The following is a 12,610-nucleotide window of genomic DNA, read 5'->3' as shown; positions in this document are numbered from 1 at the left end:
CGAAGGTCCAGGTGCAGAAATGGTGGCTGAATTGAGAGCTGGTGTAGGTCAGAAAAGGTGACTGAATGTGGAGCTGATGAAGGTCGAGGATTGCAAAATGTAACTGTACTGTGACGATCCGAAAAGTTATTTGATGTGATTTCCGATATCAACACTATGCCATTTCTGTTTGAAAAGCTGAAAGAAGAAGACAGTATAATTTAGAAACTGAAGTTACATCTGGTTGACACTGAAAGACAAACGGGTAACCGGTACTGCTCGACAAACACGCTGTAGGATCTACCTGTGTCGCAGGTTCTTTTATAGAAATTATCATGTAACGTTTGTTAAATGTCATTCCATACCTAACACACATAGGTAGTTTTGTAGGCCCTTTGCTATTCCTCATCTATATAAAAGATGTTGGAGACAATGTGAGCAGATTGTTTGCAGATGACTCTGTCGTTTACCGCCTTGTACAGTCATCAGATCCAACTAAATTGCAAAGTGACTTAGAAAAGATATCTGTCTGGTACGAAAATTGGCAATTGATCCTAAACAATGAAAAGTCTGAGGTTGTCCACATGAGCGCTTAAACACATCTATAAACCTTCGATTACACGTTAAATCAATCAAATCTAAAGGCTGTAAATTTAACTAAGTACCTAGGAATTACAATTACGAACAACTAAAATTGAAAGAACACAATGAAAATGTTGTGGGGAAGGCGAATACTTAGAAGATGCCACAGAACTACTAAAGATACTGCCACATCACGCTTGTCGGTCCTCTTTTGGGGTACTGCTGCCCGGTGTGGGATCCTTGCCAGACAGGGTCAACGAAGTACATAGAGAAAGTTCAAAGAAAGGCAGCACGCTCTGTATTATCGAGATGTAGGGGAGAGAGTGATACGGACATGATACAGGATTTGTGGTGGACATCCTTAAAACGGGATCTTCTAACGAAATTTTGAAATACCAACTTTCTCCTCGCTAAAATATTTTTTTGACGCCGACCTATATAGGGAGAAACGATCATCATAATAAAATGTTGGAAATCAGAGCTCGCACAGAAAGATATAGGTCTTCGTTTTCTCCGCGCGCTGTTCTAGAGCGGAATAATGATAGAGAATTTTTGTGAAGGTGGTTCGATCAACCTCTGCCAGGCACTTAAGTGTGTTTTGCAGAGTATCCGTATAGACATAGATGTAAATTTAGATAACGGAAATATAGCAACGAAATTAATCACGTACCTTTAAATGTGGTATCACAGGCCCCAAAATATCTTACGTGCGCTAAGAACTCTAGCAACCACCATCAAGCACTCAGAGCAGACAAAGCACTGAAGAGGGCAAGATGATGTCCTAGGTGCAGTGCACTGGACACACGAACTTTGTTCTGCTTACTGTACACTTCTGGTATATGGAAGCGGAAAGGAAAATCACAGTAGTGGCGTGTACTATGAGCTGGCCAGTACGACACGACTCGCCCCTACCATTTGACAGTGACTTAAAATCCGAAACAAACCTGTAGCGGATGTCAATATCTTCTTTTACAATGATAAAAGGCTTACAGCCCCAGGGGAAATCATGGTTTTAACTTTCAACAAATACTGAGAGGATAGCTTAATGGTTTCTTTATTTATTACGTTATTTCTCGCCATCTTTAGTTTACTTCCATCTTCTGGTCCACAATTACAGCTTTTGAAACGAAATGTATTGTCAAAGTGCAAATAAATCTGTAAAGAAGCATTTCATTCTCTTAGAATATAGAGTTATCTACTGTAATAGACTAATAGACTAGATGAATTTTCGACTGCAGACAGATCTACAAGTTCTCATGGATAATCCTTCTGCACTAACATTTCATGTGATCCTCCTTCCGATTGTAACTTATTTACTTCGTCAAGCATTGATTGTTAGAGGAATAATATGGTAGCATTGACAAGATGGAACTATTTAAGTTCTTGAGGTCGTCGATGATGCTCCATCACATTTCTGCTTAAAAGGTATACTGGAAAACCGAAAACTGTGGTACTACTGAAACAACGCATTAAAAGCAATGGCTATTTTGTCAATGATTATTGAAGGTACCTACCCCCTTAAGTCTAGGGGTAGCGTCTTTGATTCATAATCAAAAAGTCCTCGGTCCCGGGTTGGAAACCCGCAACCGCTAAATTTTGATTAATAATCAGCATTGACGGCCGTAGACTTCCGGCGTAAGAAGCCACGCTCATTCTGCCAACGGCCTTGTCAAAGAGGGCGGAGAAAGGGATGGAGGTTCAGGGCACCCTCCTCCCCTCAGTGTTGGAAACTACCTCTAAAGGCTGAAGAATCAGCAATGATCAGCGGCATGAGGATGCACAGGGCACTGTAAAGTATCCACACGACATGTGGCCTGTAATTGAAAAAGTGCCATGATGATCTCTTCACTGGCAAAAGATTCCAGAATAGTCCGCCATTCTGATCTCTGGCAGAGAACTGCCAAGGTGGAGGTGACCCTTGGGAAAAGACTGAATAATCAATAAAAGGATAACGTTCTAAGAGTCGGGGCGTGGGAGGTCAGACGCTTGAATGTGGAAGGGACAAAACAAAATCTGAAAAGGGAAATGCAAAGGCTCAGTGTAGATATAGTTGGGGTCGGTGAAGTGAAATGGAAAGAAGACAGGGATTTCTGGTCAGATGAGTATAGGGTAATGTCAACAGCAGCAGAAAGTGGTATAACGGGAGTAGGGTTCTTTATGAATAGGCAGGTAGGGCAGACAGTTCATTGATAGGGTTAGTCTTACCATAATCGACAACAAACCAACACCGACAACTATACTTCAGGTATACATGCCGACGTCGCAAGCTGAAGAAGAAGAGATAGAGAAAGAGTATGAGGACATTGAAAGGGTAATACAGTATGTAAAGGGATATGAAAATCTAATAGTCATGGGAGACTGGAGTGCAGTTGTAAGGGAAGGAGTAGAAGAAAACGTTACAGGAGAATATAGGCTTGGGAAAAGGAATGAGAGAGTAGAAAGACTAATTGAGTTCTGTATCAGGTTACAGCTGGTAATAGCGAATACCCTGTTCAAGAATCACAAGAGGAGGGGTTATACGTGGAAAAAGATTTCAGTTGGATTACATCATGGTAAGACAGAGATTCCGAAATCAGATACTGGATTGTAAGGCGTACCCAGGAGCAGATATAGACTCAGATCATAATATAGTAGTGATGAACAGTAGGCTGAAGTTAAAGACATTAGTCAGGAAGAATCAATACGCAAAGAAGTAGGATACGGAGTGCTAAGGAATGACGAGATACGGTTGAAGATCTCTAAGGCTATAGATACAGCAATAAGGAATAGCTCAGTAGGTAGTATAGTTGAAGAGGAATGGACATTTCTAAAAAAGGGCAATCACAAAAGCTGGAAATAAAAACTTAGGTACAAAGAAGGCAACTACAAAGAAACCATTGGTAACAGAAGAAATACTTCAGCTGATAAGTGAAAGAAGAAAGTGCAAGGAAGAAGGAGGAAGCTAAGATGAAACGGCTGCGTGAAAAATGTGAAGAAATAGAAAAAGAAATGATGTTCGGAAGGACTGAATCAGCATATAGGAAAGTCAAAACAACCTTGTGTGAAATTAAAAGCAAGGGTGGTAACATTAAGAGTGCAACGGGAATTCCTTTGTTAAATGCAGAAGAGAGAGCAAACAGACGGAAAGAGTAGAATGAAGACCTCTATGAAGGGGAAGATTTGTCTGATATGATATAAGAAGAAACAAGAGTCAGTTTAGAAGAGATAGGGGTTCCAATATGAGAATCAGAATTTAAGAGAGCTTTGGAGGACTTAAGATCAAATAAGGCAGTAGGGATAGATAACAACCACTGAGAATTACTAAAAACATTGGAGGAAGTGACAACAAAAGGACTATTCACATTGGAATGTAGAATGTATGAGTCTGGAGATATGCAATCTGACTTTCGAAAATATATCATCCTCATAATTCCGAAGACTGCAAGACCTGACAAGTGCGAGAATTATCGTAGAATCGGCTTAATAGCTCATGAATCCAAGTTTCTGACAAGAATGATGCACAGAAGAACGGAAAAAATATTGAGGATGTGTTAAATGACGGTCAGTTTGGTTTAGAAAAGATAAAGGCACCAGAGAGGCAATTCTAACTTTGTGGTTGATAATCGAAGCAAGACTAAAGAAAAATCAAGACACGTTCACAGGATTTGTCGACCTGCAAAAAGCGTTCGACAGTATAAAATGATGAAAGGCTCTGAGAAATTCTGAGAAAAATAGGGGTAAGCTATAGGGAGAGACGGGTAATATACAATATGTACAAAAGCCAAGAGGGAATACTAAGAATGGATGACCGAGAACGAAATGCTCCGATTGAAAAGGGTGTAAGACAGAGATGTAGTCTTTCGTCCCTTCTCTTCAATCTGTATATCTAAGAAGCTGCTGAATGAGTACAGAATATGGATTGAGAGTAAATCGAAGAAAGATGAAAATAATGAGAAGTAGCAGAAATGAGAACACCGAGAAACTTAATATCTGGATTGATGGTCAAAAGGGAGATGAAGTTAATGAATTCTGCTATCTGGGCAGCAAAATAACCAATGACTTACAGAGCAAGGAGGATATCAAAAGCGAACTAGCACTGGCAAAAAGGGCATTCCTGGCCAAGGGAAGTCTACTGGTGACAAACACAGGCCTTAATTTGAGGTAGAATTTTCTGCGAATGTACATTTAGCGCATCATTGTATGATAGTGAAACATGGATTGTGGGAAAACCGGAACAGACGAGAATAGGAGCATTTGAGATGTGGTGCTACAGGCAAAAGTTGAAAATTAGATGAACTGATAAGGTAAGGAATCAGGAGGCTCTGCGCAGAATCGGAGAGGAAAGGAATGCGTGAAAAAAAACAACAAGGAGAAGGGACAGGAAGGTAGGACATCCGTTAAGACATCAAGGGCTGACTTCCATGGTACTAGAGGGAGCTTGTACAAAGTAAAAACTGTAGAGGTAGACAGAGATCTGAATATATGCAGCAGATAATTGGGGACACAGGCTGCAGGGCTACTGTGAGATTGGCAAAGGAGAGAAATTCGTGGCGGGCCGCATCAAAGCAGTCAGTAGACTGATGACTCAAAAAAAAAACTATTTGAGTTTTGTAGTTTACGCAGCTACTACGTGTGTCACCCTGCAGGTCATACCACCATTCTTCCTTCTTTCCTACTAAAGAGCTTTCCACAACTTTACGTCTAGAAACGCAACACTCGCGATATCTGTCTCCTTCTACTCTTTTTATTCTTCCATACCTACGAAATTCGAATTATTTTGCCTTCTTCCTTTCAGATTTTCCTGTTACCTGGCCTAAATTTTGCTATAAGACAATATCCCAATGGATTCTTCCATGAGCTTCTCCAACTTTGAATATGGCAGACTTCATAACATGAAAGTTTCTCTCTTAAAAAGGCTGTCTCGTCTTTCTTGTTTTCCTTGAGTGAATTGACTTAAGCTGACTATTTTTCTAAGTTGTCAAGTCATGTGACAGCCCTCTTTCCAAACGGAAATAGTACTTTCAGCGTTCCAAAAGTCTACTGACAATTCTCCGCTGTGATAGATTCCAGTAGGTGAACAGCATTGTGTGTGTGTGTGTGTGTGTGTGTGTGTGTGTGTGTGTGTGTGTGTGTGTTTGTTTTTTTGTAATATCGGTGTGGAATAGATAGAGAGAGATTTGTTCGATCATTCGACAAGCGTTGTCTTCTGTCTTTCTTCGTCATCGGAGTAACATGTCTCAGCGTCCTGTGAAAGGAGATTAATTTCTCTAAATATTGAAATCCAAATCGTGCAATGAGCATAATTTTTAGATCATTGACCCTTCTAATTATTGATGTCAGTTCGTTCTTCTTCTGTCTCTCTTTGTCATCGGAGTAACATGTCTAAGCGTCCTGTGAAACGAGATTAATTTCTCTAAATATTGAAATCCAAGTCGTGCAATGAGCATAATTTTTAGATTACTGACCCTGCTAATCATTCATTTCAGTTCGTTCCTCTTACAGTCACATAAATTCATTTTCGGTTTTATAGAGTCGCCTTCATTGCGTTTTTACAATCAGGTGGTGTATCTTTCAACAATTTTGTTGCTTGTTTCTGCCTCCTTCAACTCACAACTTCACTCGCTTAATTCGTGCTAAATGTTTTTATACTGCCCAGGTACTGCCTAACTGTCAGATATGTTTTCACAAATAGTAAACTTCACGGAAGCAAGGTCTCTCAAAGCATAAATGCACAACATACATTTAATTTTAAGTTTTGTGCACATTGTATAAAGGCTTTTAGTGAAATGTCACTGGTAGTATGATGACTAGGACCACCAAACTGGTTTCGATTCTTAATTATCCTATAAATTGGAAGTGAAATATAATGAAACGAGTATCAGTCTTATAAGAGGAATAATGGGTAACGTAACGGAAAGAAAATAAGTTTTAAATAGCCTAAGTAAAACTAAATTTAATAAAATTACGAGTGTGTTCGTTACGATAAACTCAAAAGCACTCGACTGTCAATTTCAAGTTTTTCTTGCTTGTACATTTCCAGCTGTCTAATGAAAACGTAATAATACATGTGTACGAAGTATTACCAGATAGCAAGTTATAAATCAGTTCGTTTGGTTAACTTCGAAGCTCTCCTGGCGCTTCATGGTAGAAATTTGTCATATTTAATGATTCACTTCACGATTTGTCACAAAAATACTAGTAGAACAATTTGAGATTTGTGTGTTTATGGCAATTCAAAAAGGACAAAGCGTAAGTTTGATATTTTTTATCTTTTTTAATATTGTTTTCTGTTATAATCGAGCTTATAAACTTGGGTAATTAGGTAACTGTAGGTATGAATAATATACTAAGTTTGTAGAAAAACCTCTGTAATACATTAGAAACATTCCAATACATACACATATTGCATGACGCTTCACGGACCAGAGTATTCCTGTTTGCTTTATGGTTTAAACGACAGGTTTAGCTGAAGCTGCTGTTAGTGTGCACATACAATACTACATTCTCACAGTACATTTGCACATCGGCTCTAATATTGTATGACGCATGGAAACCCATCGGGAAAAATTCTCTTTTCAACGAAGGATATGGTCTTTTTAAGATCAAATTTCGGTCAGGAGGTTCAGGTGATTGTCTGGTGCGAAAGAGTGACGTGAATTAAATGAAATATATACTGCTTAAGAATTTTATTTCAACAGAGAAGACATACAGTTAGGCAATGACGTCCTGGCCATATTTCCATTCCACAAGGGTAAAACGTTATTGTGTATAGGGATTCATTACCCTGGGAACTGATTGCCGAAGCCACCATTACCAGGGAATCCACCATTACCAGGGAATCCACCATTACCAGGGAATCCACCATTACCAGGGAATCCTCCATTACCAGGGAAACCTTGTCCAAATCCAAACCCAGGGAAGCCCTGGTTCAGTCCGCCAGGGCCAAAGCCCCCATTTCCGGGAAATCCCTGGTTAAATCCGCCACTGCCTGGCAATCCGCTGCCTGGGAAACCCTGGTTGCCACCGGTACCTCGGTGCGGGAAAGCACAGGCAACCGCCAACACCGCCGCTAGAACCTGTAAAAATGAAATCATAAAGCTCAAAAGCAAATGAAAATTGAAGAGTAGAAGAATCTTAATGTTAAGATAGTACGTATAAATACAAATCGTTATAAAAGAAGAAACTTTTTCATTAATTTAAAGGCTGTAAGAATTTCCTACAATATAAAGGATTTAATTTGTTACGGTATGTAACGTAATATAAATGGATGAAATACGTATAAGATACGTTGAATATGCACACATAAAAAAACGTTGTGCATCACCACGGTTTCCAGACCTCCTGAAAATGGACGTTGACTGTGCATATTGTATCACAGACACAGTCCCTTTGACTGTTCAGAGATGTCACTAAACCTGCCCAAATATGTAAACAACCATGCATGTACAGCACGTGTTAGGGGGTACAACAGTCCATCAGTTCCAGTCATTCCACCAGCAAGGAGGTACACGGCTTATGTTGTCTGTCATTCAACCTTGCCTAGACGGTCAGTATCGCGGTTCGATCGCGTCCGCATTGTTACTTTGTGCCAGGAAGGGCCCTCAACAAGGAAGTGGCCAGGCGTCTTGGAATGAACCAAAGGGATGTTGTTCGGATATGGAGGAGATATACAGAGAGACAGGAACTGTCGATGACATTCCTCGCTAAGGCCTCCCAAGGGCTACTAATGCAGTGGATGACCGTACCTACGGATTATGGCTCGGAGGAACCCTGACAGCAACGCCACCATGTTGAATAATGCTTTTTGTGCAGCCACACGACGACGGGTTACGACTCAAACTGGGCGCAATAGGCTGCATGATGCCCAACTTCATTCCTGACGTCCTTGGCGAGGTCCATCTTTGCAACCACGACTCCATGCAGCGCGGTACAGATGGGCCCAACAACAGACCAAATGGACCGCTCAGGGTTGGTATCACGTTCTCTTCGCCGAAGAGTGTCGCATATGCCTTCAACCAGACAATCGTCGGAGACGTGTTTGGAGGCAACCTGGTCAGGCTGAACGCCTTAGACACACTGTCCAGCGAGTGCAGCAAGGTGGAGGTACCCTGCTGTTTTGGGGTGGCATTATGTGGGGCTGACGTACGCCGCTGGTGGTCATGGAAAGCACCGTAACGGCTGTACGATACGTGAATGCCATCCTCCGACCGATAGTGCAACCAAATCGGCAGCATATTGGAGATGGCATTCGTCTCCGTGGACGACAATTTGCGCCCCCATCGTCCACATCTTGCCAATGACATCCTTCAGAATAACATCGCTCGACTAGAGTGGCCAGCATGTTCTCCAGATATGAACCCTATCGAACATGCCTGGGATAGTCTGAAAAGGGATTTTTATGGACGACCCACGAATCACTCTGAGGGATCTACGCCGAATCGCCGTCGAGGAGTGGGGCAATCTGGAACAACAGTGCCCTGATGAACTTGTGGATAGTATGCCACGACGAACACAGGCATGCATCAATGGAAGAGGACGTTCTACTACTAGGTGTTAGAGGTACCGGTGTGTACAGCAGTCTGGACCGACATCTCTGAAGGTCTCTGGTGGTACAACATGCAATGTGTGATTTTCATGAGCAGTAAAATGGGCGGAAACGATGTTTATGTTGGTCTCTATTCCAATTCTCTGCACGGGTTCCGAAACTCTCGGAACCGAGGTGACGCAAAACTTTTTTTGATGTGTGTATTTATATTAAATTCTTAGGTTTGGGATTCGTCAAAACCGAAAATAACAGATCTGATAAGACATTATGTTCCTAAAGGTGAAGTATACTCTGCGTTGATCGTTTGTAAAGTGTTAAAAATGTTTTAATACACGAGGAAGGAAAGAGACCCATGACCAGTCGAAAGTACGGGACAGTGCTGGCCCACGGTCCTGTGATGCAGGCACCGTTCGTAGAAGTCAGCTATCTGGATTCGATTCCCAATGCAGTACAGAATTTAACCTTTCCACAAATGATGGTAAAAATATTTTTTATAAAAATTCGTTTATGTTCACTACGTGAAAAGAGAGGAAAGGAACAAGTATGTTCTATCCATTGGCAATTTTCTCTACTAGTTGTATCAGATGCAGTTTTAAATCAATGTTGAAGATGAAAACGGTAATTGTTCATAAATCAAGGAAATCAAGTATGTTCTGACACTGTAGTCGAAACAAAAGTACAGGACATAACCACTGCCTGTATCGTAAGCCAGGGTTTCAGAAACAAAAATCTACTGTATAGCATAATATTTCCGAAAAAACGTTTGGATAAATGATAGTGTTACTTAGTAAGTTATTATCTTCAGTCCCAGTCTTAAAGTTAGGAAAAGCGTAATTCCCGATTATAGCTTCTCTTGCGTGACCGTATGGTTCAGATGATCAGTCGTCAAGTTAGTATATGATTTTCACGTATCCCGTACTTGATTGGCCCAAGAATATTTGTATCACTTGTTAGCACTACACTTCCATCTCTTACAACAATAAGTTTTTAATGCATCATGTCATATCAACGTTCATCCCTATCCCATGACTAGTCAACTCAGTGCATAGCGCCAAAAAGAGCATTAAATTCCCATGGAGCTAAGTCTTGCAAACAATGTAGTGTTTCTACATCTTCGTTAATACTTTGCAAGCCACCTTAAAGTGAGCGGCAAAGGGTACTTTGTGCACAACTGTCACGTCCCCCTTTTCCTGTCCCACTCACGAATGGTTCCGGGGAAGAACAACTGCTGCTGACCTTCATAGTCCTTTCGCGAGGTATACGTAGGAGGCTGACTTGACTAGAAAAATACGCTCTCGGTATTTTAAGAGTGAACCACACTCTGATGCACGACACCTCTCTTCTAGAGTCTGGCATTGGTGTCTGCTGAGCATCTCCGCGAGCTTTCGCGCTCGCTAAATGAAACTCTTTCGGGATCTTCTCTGCTTTCTCTCTCAATCCTGTCTGATCCCATTCACACTGACGAGCAATAGTCAAGTACTGATCGAGCAAGGGTTTTCCAAGCTACCTTCTCTCTGGGTGCACTACATTTCCTAATGATTCTTTCAATGAATCTGAGTGTGGCAGCTGCCTTTCCTGAGATTGATTTTATGTGCTCGTTCCACTTTTAAACGCTACGTACGCATTCTCGTAGATATATTACGGATGAGACTGCTTCCAGTCATTGTTTTACAATCGTATAGTCATACGACTTTGAGTCTTTCTGCCTAAATGAGCGTAATACAGTCCATTTGTTTATGTTGAGGATCAGTCGCCAACCTCTGCACAAAAGGCGGACCCTCAGCAGGTCTTCCTGCATTTCGCTGCAATATTCTAGCGTTGCGATTTCTCTGTACACCTCAGTTTACAATAACATTTTGATTGATGACCTTGAAACTCAAGTTTAAACGATAAGGATTACATGTACGTCAGAGAAAGATCCACGAGAACATTGTCAAGTGCTCAGATGATGGGTAGTGCTGTCTATGATTTTGAGATCTTCAGTCCTCAGTAATTAGTTTCCAGCCAAGAGAGACGAACCGAACATAGAGTGGATCCGATCGACAGAGAAACTCTTTGGTTACAACATATCTAAAATTCGACACTTTGGTGCACTTTGGTATAGCCGACAGCAGAGTGTGACCCTCTTTCCGTATAATTGGAGCTTGTGTTGCTATACTCAACAGTCTCTAACGTAAATGCAAAAATTACGTTATTTTACGAAGTTTTTACTCTCTTCTGACTTGCGTGATGTTAAAGAATATTAGTAGAAGACAGTCATACTTGACTTACTATTGTTATTGCCTGTACACTTACCAGCAGAGTCTTCATGATGCTGTTTGCTTGTCTTGTTAACAGTAATGGGCTACCTATTCTAGGCGTCCTTATATACCACGCCGTGTGACGCACAGTCGGCACATTGCGTGACAGTCGCAACAGCAGACTTTTGTCCATGCATCTGCTGTTGCCGGGCACATCCCACGCTACAGTAAACACTGTGGATCTCGAAATCAATACGCAGAAGCTAATTGTTACATAGAACGGAATAACGCTGAATGAACGTAATCCTAGTTTTCGCTAGACACCAGTAGATTTATTTGGAATTTACGAGGGTGGTTTGAAAAGTTCTCGGAATCACCACGAGAGGTCAGCGCTAGCGCAACAAGTTGTTCACGTGATATTCATCGGACTGTTGCCTGTGAACACGTGCCACGTCAATGCTCTTGGAACAGAACTGTGGCGGTGACGTGGTTCTGTTGTTATTCCCACGTAGTGATTTGCTAAGTTGGAAAAAGTCGAGATTTGAGCAGTGATTAAATACTTCGTAAAGAAATGTATGAAAGCAAAGGACATTCATACCGATTTCCAGAATACACTGAGGGACTCTTCTCCTTCATATTCAACTGTTGCCAAGTGGACAAATGAATTTAAATTTGGTCGAGAGAGCTTAGATTATGATCCGCGCAGTGGTCGGCCAGAAATCATTCCAAAAGTGCACAAAATGGTCACGGAGGGTAGCGGATTGAAAGTGCGTGAAATTGCTCACGCCTGCCAGACGTTATCTGAAAGGGTATATCACACTTTAACTAAGGAATTAGAAATAAAAAAATTATCTGCAAGATGGCTGACGCGACTCTTGGCAATGGAACAAAAACGTATGAGAATGGACCTATCGGAAAAATGTTTGGCCCGTTTAAGGATAAATGAACAAGATTTTTTGCGCCGGTTTGTGAACACAGATGAAACTTGGGTCCCGGAGACAAAACAACAGTCCAAGCAGTGGAAATATGCTGATTCTCCGCCGCCAAAGAAAGCAAAGACAATTCCTTCGGCGGGAAAGGTCATGGCATCAGTGTTCTGGGATGCGAAGAGGATTCTGTTTGTAGATTATCTCCCCACTGGGCAAACAATTACTTGAGAATACTGTGCTAACCTCCTGGACAAATTGCAACAAAAGATACGCGAAACAGGGTAGATTTAGCAAGGAAGAAAGTCATCTTCCATCAAGACGACGCGCGTGCCCGCACACATGTGCCGTAGCCATGC

The 12,610-nt window shown here is 41.4% G+C and overlaps 2 protein-coding genes across 2 annotated transcripts in view; one reads left to right on the top strand and one right to left on the bottom strand.

Moving 5' to 3' along the window:
* Positions 1-12,610, top strand: part of LOC126176357 (LIM domain only protein 3-like) — a 1,143,263-nt gene that overhangs the window by 915,750 nt on the left and 214,903 nt on the right. The gene's annotated exons all lie outside the window — the stretch shown is intronic.
* Positions 7,212-11,537, bottom strand: LOC126175197 (uncharacterized). Its single transcript, XM_049921796.1, has 2 exons — positions 11,381-11,537; positions 7,212-7,616 (listed from the first exon to the last, which is right to left on the bottom strand). The coding sequence occupies exons 1-2, from the start codon at positions 11,516-11,518 to the stop codon at positions 7,320-7,322; spliced, it is 435 nt and encodes a 144-aa protein (XP_049777753.1). The 5' UTR covers positions 11,519-11,537; the 3' UTR covers positions 7,212-7,319.

Source organism: Schistocerca cancellata, chromosome 3 (genome assembly GCF_023864275.1).
Source record: "Schistocerca cancellata isolate TAMUIC-IGC-003103 chromosome 3, iqSchCanc2.1, whole genome shotgun sequence".
Taxonomy (NCBI): Eukaryota; Metazoa; Arthropoda; class Insecta; order Orthoptera; family Acrididae; genus Schistocerca; species Schistocerca cancellata.
This window is presented reverse-complemented; position numbering and strand designations above follow the sequence as displayed.